The sequence below is a fragment of the Ochotona princeps genome, chromosome 1 (genome assembly GCF_030435755.1).
Source record: "Ochotona princeps isolate mOchPri1 chromosome 1, mOchPri1.hap1, whole genome shotgun sequence".
Lineage (NCBI taxonomy): Eukaryota > Metazoa > Chordata > Mammalia > Lagomorpha > Ochotonidae > Ochotona > Ochotona princeps.
Genome location: NC_080832.1, coordinates 126,578,962 through 126,600,382, shown reverse-complemented (window position 1 = coordinate 126,600,382; position 21,421 = coordinate 126,578,962). Strand labels below are relative to the sequence as shown.

Sequence of the window (21,421 nt, the reverse complement as noted above, 5' to 3'; positions counted from 1 at the left end):
CAGAGGTGTGGGCCTGGGAGAGGGTGTGAGGAGTGAGGAGGTACCTCATCCGTTAAAAATATCACACACATTAAGTGTCTGAGGTTTTAACGAAGGCAGATTATAGTGCCTCACAGCATCTGGCTTTTCTGATGATTTTTTCTCTGCAACCGGTTTTATAGGAAGCGTGCATTCTCCCACCCCGACCCTCCTTCACTAACAAATCAGTGTTTCATGAAAATCATGCCTGTGCTTTATGAGGTAAACAGAGTTGCCCTAACTGGATCAGCTTGCTTTTTTATTTTAACATTAGACACTAAAGGACAGGTCAGTTTCTCCCCCCTCCCCCTCTTTTTTTTTCTTTAACGAGACATGCACGGGAACTGTTGCTGTAAACCAGTTTTCTGGAGGGGTGAGAAGGCGGGCCTGAGCTGTTAGAGAGGAGACTTCAAGGAGTTGTGGAGCTGGGAGAAGAAGGTGGCTGGGAAGATGTGTTCAGAGGAAGCAGCAAGCACTGGCGGCCACGAGATGAGCCCCACCCCACCTTATTCCCAACTTGGACAGCAAGGAGGTTGTTGCTCCGGACACCCCAGGAGGATCGCGTCTCTGGGTGAACTGGCCACCGCCGGGCTCGGACAGGGTTAAGGCCATCACCTGCGGCTTGAAGTGCCACCCAGATGGGAAGTAGGAAGTGCGGCGCCCGAGCTTCCTGTATAAATAAACGCGCGGCTCCGGGCTCCTGGCGCTGCTGGCGAGCTGCGCCGCACGCCGGCTCTGCCAGGTTCGCGGGCATCGCAGCTGCTCGTCAAGGCAAAGGGGCGGGTAGGGACTCCTCCTCCTCCACCATCTCTCCTCCTCCTCCTCCACCATCTCTCCTCCTCCTCCTCCAAATCGTCGGTCTGGAAGCGCCAGCGCTGGTGCAAGTCCTGGCCAAGCGCAGAGCTGTCAGCCCAGAGCCTAGGAGCCCCGAAGAGAATGAAGCGGCCCCTCCTCCGCGGCGTGCGAGCGGCCGGGGCTGGCGGCGCCCGCGAGCTGAGCTGCTGAGACGCCACCGAAGGGATCTCGAGCCCTCCCGCCGGGTAGGTTGAGCGAGCGCTGCAAGCTGTGAGACCCAGAGGAGCAGAAGGACCCGGGTGACTGAGTGGCCAGGCCACCGGGGGGTTTAGGAATGAGGCTCACTGACACTGCTTTAAGCCAGGCAGAGCTGAATCCATGCTGAATGCTTCCAACACCTGTTAAGTTTTAAAAATAGATGCCTTTGGAAAGGTAAGAAGAAATTTGCTTTGTTGCCGATAAAGCAGTCCCCATAGCAGGGATTCAGTCTTTACATTGAAGATTGGGCCAGACCTTCTGGTCTTCAGGGGAGACCAGAAGTTGGCATGGTTTAGGATGTCTACCTTCTGTTATTTGGCAATGCATAGCAGTATGTTGACACACATGGCTATGAATAAGATGTTAGGTTAACCGTGGGAGCTCAGCCATGTAGAGCAGTGATTATTTTATCAGATAATTACTGATAAGGTAGAGTGAAACTCTGATCCTGTGCTCAAGTTTAAGTTAAAGTGAAACTGGCTGGTGTTTCAACAGGGAAAGGAGATCTTTCGCTTAACCCTTCTGGGGTAACTTTGCGTTTTCTTATCAGAGTTGGGGATTCTCTTGTGGGGGTACCTCCAGAATTTCATGGAAATGCATACTGTGGAAAAAAATTATGTGTGGATTTCAAAACATTTTGTACCCAAGTAAGATCTTTGCATTCCATTCCCTCCTCCCGCCACCCCACCCCCCCACGAGGTTTTGGAAGACTCTCTATAGATTTTCTAGAAATAAAATTAACTCTGCTCTCTGGGTTCTCTTTCCCTAATGCCTCCACGGCAGACGATCAGTTCCTCATTTGTTTTGGCCGCATGCATCTTATGCAAACAGTAGCTGGGGCTCCTGTTTGAATTCCAAGTGTTCTTTTGGTTTGCTGTTTCTTGGAGTGGTGAGAGGTATGAAGTGAAGAGTAATGTATCTGAAATAGCAGAAGAGGGGTGTCTGTGCCCAGGAGCAAACTAAGTGAACTTTTGGGATGACTCAGGTTTTAGGGTGTGGGTCAGAGGCAAAAGGAGCCTAGCCAGTTTTAGCTGACTCGTTGGTTAATTCAAGTATCTGCTGCCACAGCTTTCGCCAAAATGAGCCTGTCTCTAGTCGCTTTCACATCTGATTCCTCTGCAGGTTCTTCCTGTCCACCACCACCACCCTCCTGCACCCAGCTCTCTCTTTCTTTCTTAACCTAAGTCCTTTTCTTTGGTAGTAGTCTCAAAAGTTTCTAAAATTATCTTGAGGAGATGGGAGTAAAGAGAGATTGAAATCCACAGCAGATCCCCAAACCCACTTGGAGATAATTGGCTTATGAAATCCCAGATTGTGGTTACACACAACGCCGGCCCTGCCCTTGCACACCTTTGCTTGGTATTCTGTTCTTTGTAGTGAGACTAGACTTAGAAAAATGGGAAGGAGGCCTAAAAAAAAAAAAAGAAAATCTGTTTCACTTAGCTTCTGATTAAGTGACTCTCTTGATCAGTAAAAGAAAAAAAAATAAGGCAAAAATGTATAGTGGAAGTGGAAAAGATGTCCAGTGGTACAAGTGAGTGCCTTGGGTTTTGATTCAAATTAAGCAAATTCAACCCAAGGCTTCCCAAGCAGATCACCCTAGCTAACTTGCCGCTACACTACTGTGTTGGAAGTAAGGTTTGAGTATGGTCAAACACTGTCCATTTACTGAGGGTTTTGCAAATATTTACAGTCACCCCTGCCAAATGTCTCTGTGCTGAGTGTTGAAGAATTTTTCTCAGTATTCAAAAGCCCCATTCTCATGAATGGTTTCCGTTCATTGGCAATTTAAATGCATCTGGGTTTGCAGACCAGGCCCGTCTAAGATACATCTTTTTAAAGCAACCAGTTTTGAGGTCTCAGATGAGGAACCGGGTTTTTGTAGCCACAATCTACAGCAAAGAGGAAAGTGTGCCCTCCCTAGAGCGACAAAAATCTGCCTCTTCGGTAGTGTGCGTGGCTTTGAATTTGAGAGTATTTGAGATTTCCTTCTGGGAAAGCAATTTTGATATTTTAGCTATTTAGAAACACTTTGATGTATGTTGTTTCTTTGGCCACTGTGTGTTCCCCTGGCCTTGGCCTAGGGCATCATTTCTTATTGAATCGAGGTTCTTCGTGTTTGAAATGTCCAGCTGGAGGCAGAGGGCAGCAATCATGCTGAGCCTAGATGTTGGTGGTAGAACAAAGTCCAGACAGTCCTGGGACTAAACTTTGTGCAACTGATTATTTTGCAGGTGGGAAAGTGGCCAGGCTGCTCCACGAGTTTGCTGTGCACGTTGGTCTTTAGGGAGTCTCTGTGGCCAAGTACTGAGACATCTCTTTCAGGGATGTCTGCCTGTGTATATAGAAGCTTCTCAGCTATGCCACATTATCAGCATATTCAGCTTTTGCGTTGCCAAAAGTGAATACGGGTGAGAACCTGGCCTCTCATGTGTATGAAGCTTTCATGTGTAGTTAGGAAAGTTAGCCATAGTTATCCACTGTGCTACTGAACGTCTGTTTACCAGGCCTTGGATTAAATGTGAGCTCCATCCTGAAAGAATTCTCCTGTTTGTGACGTTGGAAGTGACTTTGGACTAAAGAGGTAATTTATTCCTTTGTGTTATACCTGAACATTCAAGCCGCTTTGGTGTTTGTCATCTCAGTTGTGCTTGCTTTTTTTTATAAAATTATTTTTATTGGAAAGTCAGATATACACAAAGGAGAAGAGACAGAGAGGAAGATCTTCCGTCCGTTGATTCACTCCCCAGGTGGCTGCAATGGCTGGAGCTGAGCTGATCTAAAGCTAGGAGCCCGGAGCCTCTTGCGGGTCTCCCACGCGGGTGCAGGGTTTCAAGGCTTTGGGACATCCTGGACTGCTTTCCCAGGCCACAGCAGGGAGCTGAATGGAAAGCTGGGCCACCGGGATTAGAACTGGTGCCCATATGGGATCCTGGTGCATGCAAGGTGAGGACTTCAGCCACTAGGTTATTGTGCCGGGCCCTTCTGTGTGCTTTAAAAAAAATTTTTTTTTGGATAATATTTGGTAATGTTTCTCTGGCATCACTTGAACATTAAGTAGCTTGAAAAGGCATAGTAACACATAAATTGACTTATCTTAGATGTCTTTTTTACTTTGTGGGGGAAGTGGGAGATCTGGGACTGATGTTTTATTTGTATTAACTTTGACATTTGCTACTTACAAGCCCACTGTATTGTACGGTAATAGTTATTTCAAAGTGGAAAGCTATTCATTAGAGAGAGCAAGAGTTGCCATTGCTCCTGCAACACAGAATGAAAAACTTCTGTGACTGGATCCCTCTCTTGAAAGCACAACAGCCTCTGTGAAACGTGGTTCTCTGACTCGTAGCTGAATTGATTTTGAGTGCAAAGAAGCTGTTTAAGGGACAAGCGTGGTGGGTTCTCAGGCTAATCCTTTGTCCTGTGGCGCTGGCTCTCCTTATGGGTGCCTGTTTATGTCTGGCTGCTCCAGGTTTGATCCAGCAGTGGAGGATGGCCCAAGTTCTTGAGACCCTGCACCCAAGGGGGAGATTAGAAGATGCTCCTGGGTCCTTGTTTCAGATTGGCTCAGCTCTGGCCATTGTGGCCATTTAGGGAGTGGACCAGAGAATCTAAAACCTTCTCTTGCTATTTCTCCTCATTCTGTGAAATCTACCTTTCAAATTTAAAAAAAGATTTTAAAGAAGAAACTGGTTAAGAAAAGATGTATGGGGCCCGGCGGCGTGGCCTAGCAGCTAAAGTCCTCGCCTTGGATGCCCCGGGATCCCATATGGGCGCCGGTTCTAATCCCGGCAGCTCCACTTCCCATCCAGCTCCCTGCTTGTGGCCTGGGAGAGCAGTCGAGGACGGCCCAAGGCTTTGGGACACTGCACCCGTGTGGGAGACCCGGAAGAGGTTCCTGGTTCCCGGCATCGGATTGGCATGCATCGGCCTGTTGCGGCTCACTTGGGGAGAGAAACATCGGACAGAAGACTTTCCTCTCTGTCTCTCCCCCTCTCTGTATAAATCCGGCTTTCCAATAATAATAATAAATCTTAAAAAAAAAAGAAAGAAAAGATGTATGAAGATGTACATTTTGTGTCTTGCTCAGCATGGAATGCAAAGATTCCTCTTCTGAACTGGCTTTCAGTTAGATTCTAATTACAATTTCTCTATGAAGCTGTTAACTGCTGTAAGAGGGGATTGTATTCACACTTGCTTGTCTTTCCTTGGAGGAAAAAAAATTTGATGTAGTGACTCATACTTCTTGGTCAAGAGACCAACCCTCTTGTGCTATGGACTTTCTGAAATGCCATGTGGTCTTGATCTGTTAATTGCATCATTGTCTGACCTGCCTTTTAGTGGCGTTCCTTCTTGCTTCTGGGCTTTGTTCCTCTGCCAGGCAAGGAAAGAAAATTATTCAGTAGGACCGGATGAATAATTGCAGGTGGTAGGGGAACCACTGATTATAAAAAGGAGTGGGCTGGGCACAGTGGGGTATTGAACAGGGAGCTCCCGTGATGAGTATAAAATTCCTGTGCCAAAAATTCCATTGGCTGTGATTCTTGTATTCACTTCTGCCTCTTTGATATGTTTAGATTGTTAGGAGAGCTGGGAATAGATTTCCACCCTTGGGCCTCATCCTGTGGTGTAATGAGAACATGGAAAGAAGGCAAGCAAAAAGGATACGGGTTTTTTTAGAAAAAGGACCAGCATTTTGCAAGTACTAAAAGTTGACAACACAGAAGGTTCAATCTTCTCTGAGATATATTTTATAGGCAAAACATACAAAAAAATTTAAACCTCATTGCAACTTTTTTTCTTTTGAACTTTATTCGCAGCTTCATTATTAAGAGGAGAATGTTTGGAGAACACTCCTATCCGATAACTAAGGGCTCCTCCTCCTTAATGGAGTCTGTCCTGTTCATCCGCAGGTAGGTAATAGGGAAGGACGGTCATGCCCTGTTAATATTTTGGTTAATGACACGCTGCATGTATGCATTGGATGATAATGGAGCTGAAAAGCTCTTATTGTCTAGTGACTCCATTGCCGTCATATCACGGCACGAGGCATTACTCATGCATTTGTGTGATGCTAACGCAAACACACCTAGCACGCTACCAGTTATGGTAAAGTGGGGCACGCACAATGATATACAATACGATAAATGGCCGTGTTCCTGATTTATGTGTTTACTCCACTGAACTTTTTTTTCCATCACTGTTTTAGAGTAGACTCGCCTGTTCATGTAAAAAGTGACTGAAATGCAGTTTGCTGCATGACGTGGCAGCAGCCACATCCTGCTCATGTTTACTGAATCTTTGGATTGCATCAAGAGGCCGCATGTTGTGACTGACCTGAACCTTCCAGGTTTATTAAATGCACTCTGTCATGTTTGCGTAATAAAATCCGCTAAAATAGCAAAAACCCCAGATGATGCATTCTTATTCTGATAGCTTAATCCACATGTGACTCTATTTGCATGTCAATTCCATATTTAGAAGACAGTGGTTTTCCAAGTTACAGAACTTTGATCTTGCCATCCTGGAAACAGTAGAGAGAAGATGTTAGAATGAAGAAAGTGTAGACTGAAGTGCTTCTCATTTTTGGTTTCCTCTGAGATAGCTATGGAACAACACATAGAACCCACGTTCCCTTTCCTTTCTTCCTTTTTAAGATTTATTTTTATTTGACAGGCAGAGTTATAGAGAGTAGTAGTGGGAGAGAGAGAATTCTTCCATCTACTGATTCACTCTCCAAATGCCCGCAATGGCCAGAGCTGAGCTGATCTGATGCCAGGAGCCAGATGCTTTTTCCGGGTCTCCCACGAGGGTGCAGAGGCCCAAGGACTTGGGCCATCCTTTACTGCTTTCTCGGGCTATAAGCAAGGAGCTGGATGGTAAGTGCAGAGTCTAGGACTTGAACCGGCATCTGTATGGGATCCCAGTGCTGCAGGTGGAAGCTTAGCCTACTTGGTCACGATGCCAGCCTGAAGTTCCCTTTTCTTAGCTACATGAGGTTGGGCAACCCGCAGTTCACAACGTTGCTGCCTCAAGGAGTGACGGTAGTGAGGAGTGTCGGCTCCCTTCCCCCTTAAGACCTACCTAGTTCTCATTTTGCTTCCGCTGCAGAATTGATTTACTTCTTTTGAAAAACAGTGAGAGAGCATGCTATCGTAGTATCATGTTTGCACTCCTTGGTTTTAAGCATGAATCTTTTATAAAGATTGTAGTCTGTTAGCGAGGCTGCTCAAGGTGTATTAGAGTGTGTATTCTGGCAGTTTTTCTGAGCTAACTAAAATTCATTAGATCTTCTTGTCCATGGGAGATCACAGAGCTGGTATGAGTCACGGGAAGTAAAATCACAAAACTGGGAAGTGTGGTGTAGCCGCAAGCCCTTGTCTCCGGTCAAGGAAGACCAGCACTTGGAGCTGTGGCTGCTGGTCTTGCTACTGTTTCCCAGCTGTTTGAGTCACCACTAGTTGCTGTAAAGAACAGGAACCGACAGCTAGTGAAAGCACTTTGTTGAGTACAAAGGCCAAGGTCAACACCGTATGGATTTTTGGTTTGTGTTGAGTGGAAACTGGCCACGTGACATGTCATTCTAAGCTGGTCTGGGAGAACTTTGTTGACAAGACAAGAGGTGGGAGTTTTGAATGGCTGCTTTCTTGGGCTTTGTTCTAGCAAGGACTTCTTTGGAGAATCGGTCTCGATGGTCAACACAGGTTCTCAAGTGTTCCTTTCTTTTGCAATTATTATTATTATTATTATTATTATTATTATTATTATTAATCGGAAAGGCAGAAATACAGAGAGGAGAGACAAAGAGGAAGATCTTCCGTACAATGGTTTACTCCCCAAGCAGCAGTAACAGCTGGAGCTGAGCCAATTCGAAGCCAGGAGCCTGGAGCTTCTTCCAGGTCTCCACATGGGTGCAGGGTCCCAAAGTCTTGGGCCATCTTCTACTGCATTCCCAGGCCATAGACAGGGAGCTGGATTAGAACCGGCGCCCATATAGGATCCTGGCGCATTTAAGGCAAGGAGCTTAACTGTTACGCTATTGGCTGGGCCCTCTTTGGCAATTCAGATGGAAACACACAAGGGGCAAAGTAACTTTTCTCTTCTTTCCTACTAGATAGTACTTGCTTCTGTAACCATCATTTTCTAGAACAAGAAACACTCCTGCAACATATAGGACTGCTGGTTCTCTGCATCTGATAACTCAGTGCAATCAGGCATCTTAGAACAGCTTCCTGCAGCGTGTCAAGGGCCAATCTGTCCTTGTAATCTGGTTAGGTGCTTTTGAAACATGAGACCTGCCACCAACCCCAGGAAGTTTAACCTGGGAGAGAGCTGTCAGATTTCTCTTGGCAACAAGTTCCTGCATTCTAGCCAAAATTCTTTCCATAAGGGGTTCTAGATACCCAGTGAAAGCAAAGCCACATTTGTAATAACTGCTAAAGAAATTGTAATTGTTGTCTTTTAAAATCAAGTGATATGGTGGGCGATTCCAATTACCTTCTTATCTTAGGCAAAAATGTGAGGTATGAGGCAGAGCAAGTTCAGCAAGGCGGCGAGGAGGAGGGAGGTAGCTCTCTGTCAAGGTCCGGGGGAATGGCCCCTGTGCCTGTGAGAGTGTGGCAGATACAGAGGGAAGGTGAGGGTGGGAGCGCTTGCCGTCCTTTTGTAGATACCACTTCTGAGCTTCCTGCCATCCAGCTGTTAGTTTGGGAGGGGTGAAATTTGGCTGTAGGGTGGATGCATTGTAAGACCTGAAGGATGAAGTACTCGGAAACCTTGGAATCGTTCACCAACATCTCCAATGTGGGCGAGGGAGTGGCATCCAGGGATTTCAGGATTCCTCTCTTTGCTGCCCCAAGAGCTTGCTTTCCAGTGAATCAATGGTGAAAGGATTTCTTGTTTGATATTCTCATTTTATGAAGTGTTTGTTATGTGTCATTCATTTAAACATTTTTGGTTGAATTTTTCCCCAAAGTAAAAAAAAAAAACAAAACAAAAACCTGAAGATCTGATTTATCAGCCTGTGCATGGAGAGGCCTTTTGCTTCTGTGTGTCTAGGTGGCTGCTGAAGGGCCATTAGCAGGATTGTCCCTGGGTTGGCCACTCTTGCACCAGCAGCGGTCTGTCTTAATCTCTATGATAGTGTGCTTAAAGTTACACTGTTTCTCATAAAATTACATTGCGTGGAAAAACGTTTGAAAGATCTTCACATCAGGATATTTTCAGGCAGAGAAAAATAAGTCATTTCCTTTTACAGTTTGAATTAGTTACATTTCAAAGAGAGAAAATTAATAATTTTTTCCTTCTGTCTCCTTAAGTCACAAGCGCAGGCAACTGGAATGCTTGGAATTAAAAACAAACAACAAAATTGAGTCTCTACTATGAAAAATCTTTATATCATGAAACATTTTTGTAAATAAAATATGTTTTTAAATTTTATACATTGCTGTAGGCATTCATAGACAAAAGAGTAAATACTTTTGTATCCGACAAGATACAACATTGATTGATTGATGCAATTTCTTGCTCTGCCTTCATAAGACTTTTTTTTTTTTTTAAAGATTTACTTATTTATCTGAAATGGGAAATTACAGAGAGAGAGAGAGAGACGCTGAGAGATTTTTCATCGCTTACTCATTCCCTAAATGGCCACAGAGGCCCAAGCTGGGCTAGTCTAAAGCCAGGAGCCAGGAGTTTCTTCCTGGTCTCCCACATGGGTACAGAGTTTCAAGCACTTTGCCATCCTTAGCTGCTTTCCCAGGCACATTATCAGGGAACTAGATAGAAAGTGGAGCAACCAGGACATTAACTGTTGTCCGGGTGGGAGCCACTTCTCATCTGGCTCCCTGCTTGTAGCCTGGGAAAGCAGTAGAGGATGGTTCAAAGCCTTGGGACTCTGCACCCAAGTGGGAGACCTGGAAGAAGCTCCAGGCTTTGAATCAACTCAGTTCCACCAGTTGTGGTTGTTTCTGGAGTGAATTAGTGGATGAAGGATCAACCAACTGAGCCATTGTGCTGGGCCCCTGGCTATATTTATTTTTTCTTTCTTTCTTCTTCTTTTTTTTTTTCACTTGGCATTTCTCTTTCAGAAGAAGAGATAACTCAAAATATGTTGTAAAAGCAATTTTGAGAAAACGGTAATGAGAAGATAGTAGTAGGGAATTTTTTTTTAAAGATTTATTTATTTTATTACAAAGCCAGATATACAGAGAGGAGGCGAGACAGAGAGGAAGATCTTCCGTCCGATGATTCACTCCCCAAGTGAGCTGCAACGGCCGGTACTGTGCCGATCCGAAGCCGGGAACCAGGAACCTCTTCCGGGTCTCCCACACAAGTGCAGGGTCCCAATGCATTGGGCCGTCCTCGACTGCTTTCCCAGGCCACAAGCAGGGAGCTGGATGGGAAGTGGAGCTGCTGGGATTGGAACCGGAGCCCATATGGGATCCCGGGGTGTTCAAGGCGAGGAATTTAGCCGCTAGGCCACGCCGCCGGGCCCAGTAGTAGGGAATTTGAGGTGTGCTGTGACCTGTGGAGTCTTGAAAAAGTAAACTAGTGGTAGCTAAAAATAGCCTGACTAGGAAGAAGAAATCATATCATTCATTTTTATCAGAATGGTATGATATTTCTGATAAAAAAACTAGTAGAGTATCATAGTAAGACGTTATACTTTTAATCATGTTAATTTCGTGTGTGTGTGTGCAAGGGAATAACAAGCTTTGGAAAATTTGATTTTCCATAAACTGAGGAAAGGATTTTTTTCTTCATTTTTTTTTAAGTCAAAATCCTGAATCTTATGTACAGGTTGGTTTGAATTTAATTTGCTCTTGGTTGGTAGTTTCGCAGTACTAAATGGAAGAATACTGTGTCTTGACTCATTTATTGGATCTTTTCCAAGGAATGTCTTGTCTTCCATGTTGGAATCTGATCCCTGGTTAATCTCTTATTCAGTTTGTCTTGAATTGAGGCTCCAGAGAGTAGGTGGGAAACCTTAGCTATTTCAAGTACCTGAACTCAGTGGCTGCTGATTCTTTCTGGTATGACATTAAGAAAATTTAGCAAGGGCTAATTGACAAGCCGAGATTTCGTTGATCTTTTTCTTTCTGTCCCCACCCCCCCGTCCCTCCCCCGCGCACCATTTTCAGTAGTTGTCTGCCTGTATATTGAGATGGAAGCCCTTGTAGGATTAGGTGGCGAATACTGCACATGTAAAGTTCTCTCTCTTGGGCAGACTTTGGGAGAAGTGTCTGATTCTTGTAGAAGGCGGGTATTGCAGTTTTTTTCTGTAGTATGATTTATCAGAACTGGCTATGTTCTTTTAAAATAATAAGAGCATTAGAATTTTGATTTTATTTAAGCAGTGTATGAGATTTCCCGATATAATACGCAATACACACGATGCAGAAAGACTGTTTTCACAATGATTTTACCTTTTTTAACAATAAAAGAATAAAATCAATCTAGTTGAAGGATTTTGGTTGTAATTTAAAAAATTGTTAGTGTAAAGGTATGTGTTCCTAGAGTTATGCCATGGTACTGGAGGGAAGCTTTGTTTTGATAAAATCCCACAATCTTCACCTGTGCTTCTGAGTCTCATCTCTGTATAATATCCACGTGGGAGATTTCTATGGTAAAAGATCAGGAACCAGGTGTGACTTTCGAAGATGGAGGGTTGAGTCCTGTTTTGCTGTGTACACACTCTTGGAACTTTAGCAGATTGCTAAATGAAGAAAATAATCATGGTTGCAAAAGACTACATAAGATAATAGATGTGCAGGCATGCACTGAGCACTAACATTATGTTAAAAAATTTTAATTGGGATAATTGTGCATCCCAAAAATGTACTGTTTCCACCTTTAGTGTATGAAGTACATTTAGTGTTGTTCATTAGCACCACTGTCCATATTCAGAATGTCTTCATCATGTTTCCCTCCTACCAGCATTGCAGTTGTATTGCTACAAATTTGGCTACATTAGTGACGTCATACAAGTTTTCAGAATCGTAGAATATCTACCCTTTTCTGTCTGGCTTATTTCATTTGCCTAATACCTTTAGAATTCATCTGTATTGTTGCAGGTGTCAGGATTTCATTGTAATGAATAATATTATAAGGCTGAATAATATTGCATTGTATGTATATACCAGATTTGGTTTATTCATCTACTGATGGGCACTTGGGTTGTATCTGTCAGTTAGTTATTTTGGATAGTGCTGCTCTGGCCATGGGAGAGCAGGTAACTCATTGAGATCTGGCTTTTCATTCTTTTGCATCTATAACTAGAAATAGGAATCACTGAATCTTATGATGATTCTTAACTTTTCGAGTGACACCTTATTTTTTTTTATTATTTATTATTTTTAATTCATTAATTACATTGTATTATGTGACACAGTTTCATAGGTACTTGGGTTCTCCCCACCCCTCCTCAAACCCTCCCACCATGGTGGATTCCTCCACCTTGTTGCATAACCACAGCTCAAGTTCAGTTGAGATTCCCCCATTGCAAGCATATACCAAACATAGAGTCGAGCATCTTATTGTCCAGTCAAATTCAACGGCTTCTTAGGTATACCCTCTCTGGTCTGAAGACAGAGCCAGCAGAGTATCATCCCAGTCAATTGAAAGCTCCAACATACCATCAGCAAAAATTTACATCATTATGGAATTAATTAACATAGTAATGAGTAACCAATATGTTAAAAGTAAATGCGAGTTCCTAGCCAACTTCTGTGACCACCTCACTTACATTTCAATTTTAGTTTATACACAACATATAACATTCATAACATAACATGTTATACATAACATCATATCATCTTAAATTAAGGCAAACATGTGGTATCTAACCTTTTGGGATTGGCTCATTTCCCTTAGCATTATGGCTTCCAGTTTGGCCCATTTGGCCACAAAGAACTGCATTTTGTTTTTTTAATAGCTGAGTAGTATTCCATGGAGTAGATGAACCATAGCTTTCTTATCCAATCCTCTGTTGATGGGCATTTTGGTTGCTTCCATGTTTTTGCAATTACTGATTGTGCTGCTATGAACATAGGAGTGCATGTTGGTTTCTCATAAAACAATTGTTCTGGATATATTCCTAGGAGTGCCATTGCCGGGTCATACGGTATGTTGATTTTGAGTTGTTTGAATATTCTCCATACTGATTTCCCTTTTCTCCGCAAGCTCGCCAACAAGTGTCGTTGGTGCTTTTATTCATGTGGGCCAGTCTTACTGGCGTTAGGTGGTACTTCATTGATGTTTTAATTTGGATTTCCCTTATTGCCAGGGAACTTGAGCATTTTTTCATATGTTTATTTGCCATTTGGGTTTGTTCCTTTGTGAAGTGTTTGCCCATTTCCCATGCCCATTTCTTGAGTGGCTTGTTTGTTTTGACATTTTGGTTGTTTTGTAGCTCTTTGTATATTCTGGAGATTAGCCCTCTATCACCTATGTCGTGTGCGAAGATCTTCTTCCACTCTGTGGGTTGCCTTTTTACTTTGTTGATTGTTTCTCTAGCTGTACAGAAGCTTCTTAGTTTGATGAGGTCACAATTGTTTATTTTGGTCTCGATTTCTACTGCTTTTGGAGTCTTTTTAGGAAGTGAGGGCCTATCCCTAAGTGTTCCAGTGTGTTTCCAACATTTTCTTCCAAAAGTTTGAAGGTTTCTGGATGTAGGTTTAGATCTGATATCCATTTAGATCTGATCTTAGTATATGGTGAGAGATGTGGATCTATCTTTTTGTTTCTGCAGGCTATCAACCAGTTGTCCCAACAGCATTTATTGAACAGACCTTCCCATTTGCCTGGATTGTCGTTTGTCTTTTTGTCAAAGATTATTTGGCTGTACCTGTTTGGGTTCCCTTCTGGTGTTTCTATTCTGCTCCATTGATCTTCCTCTCTATCTTTGTGCCAGTACCACGCTGTTTTGATAACCACTGCCCTATAGTATGTCCAGAAGAGTGACACCTTATTTTTAAGAATTTCTTGAATCTGCTGAACTTGTGGTAGCAATAAAATTCCGAAATTATATTCATGGTGGATTTTTTCTTCCCTTTTTAAAGTTATAATTGACAAAGTTATATGCTTTTGCAGGACACGATGTGGTATTTTATTTGCACACATTGTGAAACTGATTCAGTCACAGAGATTCAGTCGAATTAATCTGTTTAAAATACCACCTCACAAACTTATTATTCTGTGCAGGATGGCAACATATGAATCCTACTGTTGGCACTTTCCAGGTTTACAAAATGTTATTCCTAACTGTGGTTGTCGCACTGCAACACATCTCCAGACCCATTCATGCTAACTGAACAGGTAACCCCGGGCCAGCATCTCCTCCGTGATTCACTGAGTCCCCATCTTCTACATGACATGTACCAGGGTAGTGAGGCCAGCTGAAACAGAACTCTAGCAACACCTTGCCAAAGAAGCAAGTTTTCTGTGCTGTGGTTCTGAGAAGCGCATTGAGGATGAGGGTGGGTGAGACGATAACCAGATCCGTCGGATGTCATCTTTTCTGCTTTGGACCTTTCTGTAGGGACTGAGGAGACTGGAGAAGACAGAAGAGAGGCTGATGGGCTCAGTGGGCAGACTCCATTATCTCACCATGACTGCTGAAAACCCAATGCCTGGGGACGTGGCGCTGGCCCCCCTTGTCACCTGCAAACTCTGCCTGTGCGAGCAGTCGCCGGACAAGATGACCACACTCCAGGAATGCCGCTGCATCTTCTGCACAGCTGTAAGTTTGCCTTGATGTCCTGCTGAGGAAAAAGTGCAAAGGGAAAAATTGTGAAAGTACAAAATGCATTTCTGTGTCTTACTGATCGTCTGAAGCTGCTTGCAAAGTGATGCTGTTTTGGAAGGAGAGTCTACATTTGGATTTGTTTACGAATAGTCTCTTGGGGAGTAAATCTCCTGTTCATTTGTTTTTAGTAGGTATGCAGAATGTACACAACAAATTTTAATGATTAGACAAGTAAATAGAGTTTGTTCTGAACAAAATAGACAAAGTTCTAGGCATTGTCTAGCTTCTTCTGGGTCTCCTGCATGCATACAGGGGCCTAAGAAATTGAGCCATCTCTTCTGCTTTCCCAGGCCATTGGCAAGGAAGTAGTTTGGAAGTGGAGCAGCTGGGACACAAAGCGGCACTCATATGGAATCCTGGCACCAAAGGTGGAGGCTTAGCATGCTACGCTATGGCTTCCGCCCCCATATATACAACTTAAAAAACTAACAATAATTCTCATCCTACCTTTCTCACTCAGCAAATATCTTTATTCTTAGGAACTTATATGTTTTATCAAAGATAGTTATGTAATGAAGAGTGGTATTATGATGTTATAGGTTAAGCTGCCACTTGTGGCTCAGACATCGCGTATCAGAGTGCTGGTTTGAGTCCCAGTGGCTCCACTTCTGATCCTGCTTCCTGCTGGAAGGCAGATAGCCAAAGTTCTAGGATCCCGGTTACCCATTTGAGAGATCCATATGGAGTTCCTGGTTTTTGGCTCTGGCCTGGCCTAACCCTGGCTATTGGCAGGCATTTGGGAAACGAACTAGCAGAGGGAAGCTCTCTGTCTCCCACTGGTATAATCTTTATCCCTGCTCTCAACATACTGGGTTTTCAGGAATATTTTAGAATTTTCTCTGACAGTGAAGTTCTGAAATCTTTATTCTTTACCTGTTGCTCTAACAAAATTCCTGAGGCTGGATACCTAATAGAAGAGGTTTATTAAGCTCACAGTTGGAGAATGCAAGTCCAAACAGCATATTGCTGGCTTCTAGGAGTTGTTTTGTCACCTCCTGGTGGATGGCATCATGGTGTCAGTGTGTGAGAGAGGGATTAATCCCATGGTAAGACAGGAAGCCACAAAGTGATTCAGGGATCAAGGGTGCTCTTCTGTAATAACTGTTCTGTGGGAACCAACTGGGGTCCCGTTAGAGCTAAATTAATTCTAAGGGCAGCATACCCAGTAACCAAATTGCCTCACCCTAGGCTCCACCTCTTGCATTTTCACTACCTCCCCGTTTTACCACATACAGGATGTGGAGTTTTGGGAGAAAAACCATGTTCGAACCATAGGCCTTAGTAAGCAGTAGACACAGAAAATGGAGCACTTGCTTTGTGTTGGGTAACTGATGGCTCAGGAAGAAAGTAGGAGTGGATGTCAGGACTGTAGGGCCACGGGAGAGTTGTGGTTTGCATGGGGTGGGCAATGATTGTGTTGCTGCTTCTTCGTTGTCTGCTCATATGTGCAGCTTGATAGCAAGTGAAGAAATGGCTTTGCCATCTCAGAGCAGCTCCTGTGTTCTCAGGTTTGGCTGAAGGCTGTCCTTCAAAATAAATTATTTCTTGGGCTTTTCTCACACATATGCCAGGCCTTTGCAACTCGAAACCAATGAGTCAGAAGCATATAGTGAAAACCAGAATGGAAAATTTTCTCTAAGAGTCACTGATGTTGAAGAACGGGATCTGAGATTTTTTTTTTCTGTTTTTTTCCGTAGTGAGATTTCATGGAATTCAGGCTTGCATGCCAACAGTGGGTTAAAGAATACACAAGCCAAGGTGACAGGTCAATATTCACAAGGAACAATACTGTTCATAGACGTATTACTGTTTATTGTATTGATAGATTTTAGCTGCTATTGAAAAAAAGCACTGTGTTTCTCATTTCTGCTTTTGCACTTTGGGGGTGGGAGTCAGCAGAGTGACATCATTCTGTCACATAGGTTTATACGTGTCTGTGATGAGGCAGTGCAGGACAATGGAAAGTCTGGTGGCTCGATATTTGTGGTATCCAATTTGGGAACCTTTGATACCTACAAATGTCAGCCTCCCCTGTTTTCCTTGTTACCCCCTTACCTGTAATCTGCCAAAACATTGAGTATGATTGCATTAGTGTCTGTAAATTTGCAATGAGAATCACATCACCAGGAATACTATACCTTGTAGGTTTTTTTGTGGGAGAGATTTATTTCTTAGTCTTCTAAAATAATGACATATGTCTAATAGCTCTCAACTTTATCTTGCACTCAAGTTAAAGGCATCAACTATGTGAGCTGTTTTCAAGGCTGGCTGGAAAGGTAACATTTTTGAAAATGCCGCATAGTACTAATTTTCACTTTAAAATAAGATAGGAAGACTTCTTTGAATTGTTGACTGGGGAAGACTTCTTGTGCATATAACTCTACTTAAAATGACTTTACCAGGCTTGCAAAGAGATTTTTTGCCCCATGAAGTACCCAAATATGGTGCTGCTCCTGTTAGGTTTGGTTTTCCACTCACATATTTTCCATGGATTTTTTTTTTTAAGATTTATTTATTTTTTATTAGAAAGGCAGATTTAAATAGAAGAGATAGAGAGGAAGATCTTCTATCTGCTGGTTCACTCCACAAGTGGCCACAATGGCTGGAGCTGAACTGACCTGGAGCCAGGAGCCTGGAGCATCTTCCAGGTCTTCCACATGGGCGCAGGGTCCCAAGGCTTTGGGTCATCCTCTACTGCTTCCCCAGCACACAAGCAGGGAGCTGGATGGGAAGTAGAGCAGCTGGGACATGAAGTAGTACCCATATGGGATTCCAGCAGTTGCAAAACTAGGATTTATCCACTAGTGTGCCAGGCCTGGCCCTATTTCCATGGATTTTATAAAGCTTTTTACACCATTCTGTCTCTGTTCTGTCTTCTCTAAGTGGCGTCCTTGGCCATTGTGTTTTGAGCTTCAATTGTTTTCATATCTGAGATCACTGTGCTCCTGTTCTAACTGCCCCAGCTCTGTTGTTTGATTAGGTCTCTGGTCTCTTTATTTTTAACACCAGGGCTGACAGGAGGAGTGTTCCCAGGCTGTTCCCCTATCTTTAGGGAGGCCTTCCTTTTAAATGGGTGCCTCCTCACCCGCAGTGAGTTCCATTACCTCCCCAGGCCAGGCTTGCTCTGGTGACACAGAGGATGCTGGAATGAAGCTTTCCACAGTGGACTTACCTTGGCAATGTCCGCTTGCTCTGTGGCCTGGAGAGGTGTATTTACATTTTAGAGGCTCTGAGAAATCTTGTGACTAAAAGGAAAATGGATAGGCCCCATGAAACTCCCAAGGAAGCATTTCCAATGGGCTGTGTCCCCTTTTAAGTGAAACACCCATGACCTTCTCCGTAACTGCTGCCTTAAATGATTCCACGGAGTTCATTCTTGATGCGAGTGACAGCCAGAGAAAGGCATTTGATGAGTGTTGATTCAGTAACTCAGCAGTATTTTTTTTATTAATTATTTTGCATTATGTGACAGTTTCATAGGTTCTGGGAATCCCCCCACCCCTCCCCACGCTCCTCCCCCCGGTGGATTCCTCCACCTTGGTGCAGTATTACAGTTCAAATTCAATCAAGATTCTTTCCTTGCAAATGTATACCAAGCATAAAGTCCAGCTACTTATTGTCCAGATGGGTTGAACAGTTTCTTGGGGAGACCATTTCTGGTCCGAAGTTAGAGCTGGTAGAATATCATCCCAGTCAATTAAGAGTCCCAGTATAACATCAACAGCAATTTGCAACATTATGGAATTGACATGGTTTTGAGTAACCAGTATGTTAAAAAAAAAAAAAAAAGCAAGTTCTTAACCACAACCTATGATTAGCTCATTGACATTTCAATTTTAGTTTATATACAGGACCGGCTGCTATATACCTTAAAATGGCTATAAGGTACCATTCAGCTGTCTCGTGTCTATTTCATTTTAGTATTTAGCCATTTGTTGTGTTGAAGTATAATTTTATTCAGCAGTATGTTTTGCTTCTTGATGGTGGATGTTCTGTTTGGGAAGATGGTGTATGTGAGACCATTTTCTCAGCTGTGACGTACAGAAGAAAATGTAGTATACGTTAAAAGGACCCACATACGCAAGGTGTAATTGGGCATGGCTCCCACCGACTTGGCTCAAGTCATGGGTTGTTAGGTGTCTGATGGAGACAGAGAATGTGGTATTTTGTGGTTGGCAAGAGGGTTGCCATGTAATTACTTGTTCTATTCTGCAAATTAAATATCGCAGCCATATTAACTTTCTACTGGTAGGTACAGAGTATGTGTCTCTCTCACTCTTTTTTGTCTTCAGATTTAAATAACCCAAATATGCAAATCTGAATGTTCCTTTTCTGGCTTTTGCAATTCCACATAATTTTAATTCAGGTGAAAGAAAAAGAATTCGTAAAAGTCAGTTATCAAAGTAAGGAAAATTTGTGGTTTGCTCCGTGGGTGGGTAATATTTGCTTCTGATTTATTTTGGAAGTTATTTAGGTCAGCCATGAATGAAGGAAGAATGAAAACACAGTTGTTGCTTGTTTTTATAACCTAGATAATTTCACCTAAAAAGAGTTGGTAGGCTGGGCCTGGCCTATTTACCTTTCAGATTAAAGTCAGGATGTGCTGGGCAAAAAATCCAGCCATATCCTTGACGCTTTTCCATTACATGTTGTTGGCTCTAGGTAGTTAGAACTTCTTATACTATTCATTTCTCTGAGCCAAATGGATTTTCCAATGTTTTAAAAAGTGAGAGGAAATATAAAACTTTTTAGACCAAACCCGTCTTTCCCTTGGGGCCTATTGGATGACCTTTTAGAAAGCCCAGATATTTATAGTTTGGGAAGATTTTCGGTGCATGAGCCGGTATGCGTGTGTGCACGTATATGCATACGTGTGTACAAATGGATTGGTAACTTTGAAATAAAGCAGACGACTCACAGTGCTTTCCCGACTTCTATCTTATATGTACACTTGAAGAAAGGAGTGTCATCATCCTGCCCGTACCCCTATTCCTCCCTTGCGGCATAACGGTGGTTGGAAGGCAGTTATGGAGACCAGAAGAGCCAGACTCCAGTTCAGACATTTTTATGTGTCTGATTTGGGGCAAGTTCTTTGGCATCTATAGCTGTTAGTCCCCTTACCTGTAGGATGGCAAAAGGCAGAAGATACTGCCTATGGTGGAGTGTTGCATGAACTCTGCAGTAAAGCATGTGATATAGGGCCAAGCCCATAGCAAGTTGGCAGTGTTATTCCTTTTTTCCCCCTCTAAGTTCTATTGGTAGCCCGTGCTGCTGCTGTTCATTACTGTTGTTTTTAGAGAATGAAAGCCCATAAAAAAGTGGTTACAGGTGAGTTCACTACTACTTTGAGACATAAGCAGTGAGATAAGCAGTGAGGAGAGAAAGAGATAGCAAGAACTATCTGCATTGGGCTTGGCCAAAGTGTGGCTTACGGTTGGACTTTTGAACTAAAGTCCCAAAAGTAGGACAAGGAGACAAAAAAGCAACAGAACATCGAAAGTGAGTAGATGAGCATGTTTCTGATGCGTGGAAAGGATTCAGATGGAGGAGTGTCTTTTGTTATCATTAAAAAAAGAGAGATTTATCTGTTTGCATTCTGTTTGAAAGGCAGAGAGAGATCTTCCACCTGCTGGTTCATGACCATGGCTGGACCAGGTCACAGCTGAGCCTCGAATTCAGTTTCAGTCCCGGAGGTGGGAGTTAGGGACCTAAGGTATAATGTGCTGCCTGCTGGGACGTGCATTAACAGACAGTTGCAACACAAAGCAGACCCATGGTTTGACTGCCAGCACTACAACATGGGATGTGCCATTCCAAGTGGTATCTAACCGTGCACCAGCACCCGTAGTAATAGAACTTGACATTGGCTTGACGTGTTATTCTAGTTCTATTTTAAGGATCTTTTGTTGGTAACTGTTGGAACTGTCTGCAATAATGAGGCATTTTTCTGTAAACTAATGTTGGAGAGCAATTTTTTCTTACTTCTGCTGTTCGTGTGAGCTGCCAAATTTTCCTGAAGCTTCTCGAGTCTCTGTCTCCTCATATTCCTGTGTCATCTATTACTATTAAATGGACAGAAGTAAATTGTAACCACTCAAAGCATTGCCTCATTATTAGTGTTTGGGACTAAAATACATGGGATTGCTAAGGTAGTTTTATGCTTTTCCTTAAGTTCATTTTGATTGTCAGGAGCAAATGAGTTTATCCTCATCTTTGTGAGATGATTGTAACATACTTGCTACTTAGACGTGTTAAAAGATTTAGGGGCTGCAGGGGTACGGATTCTGGCAGGTCCTGGGTCACATGGCCCGAGGTCTTGGGCCTGCCTGCATGGTGGGGGCTGGATCCATGAGCCCAAGGAGTGGGGGTCCGGCTTGGCCCAGGTCACTTGGCTCAGGTCCATGAGACCACCTAGAACTGGTCCTCCTCAGTGAAAAGGATGGAGTACTGGATGGCAGACCATGGTGCACATGGAGGATATGGTATCCCATTGAGGCCTGCAGAGGACGTCCAGCTCCATCGCAGAGAATGGAGAACAGAACA

At 43.3% G+C, this 21,421-nt stretch overlaps 1 protein-coding gene across 7 annotated transcripts in view; it reads left to right on the top strand.

Moving 5' to 3' along the window:
- The window catches only part of RNF144B (ring finger protein 144B), a 180,572-nt gene that overhangs the window by 98,766 nt on the left and 60,385 nt on the right, over positions 1–21,421 (top strand). For 5 of the 7 annotated variants that reach the window (XM_058667605.1, XM_058667608.1, XM_058667598.1 and 2 more), the window contains one exon: positions 14,612–14,812. In XM_058667605.1, the coding sequence (XP_058523588.1) occupies positions 14,648–14,812 (165 nt within the window). In that variant the 5' untranslated portion in view covers positions 14,612–14,647. Of the gene's footprint in view, positions 1–862; positions 1,059–1,145; positions 1,246–14,611; positions 14,813–21,421 lie in introns of those variants that run through there. The other 2 variants (XM_058667582.1, XM_058667616.1) reach the window with 2 other exon arrangements.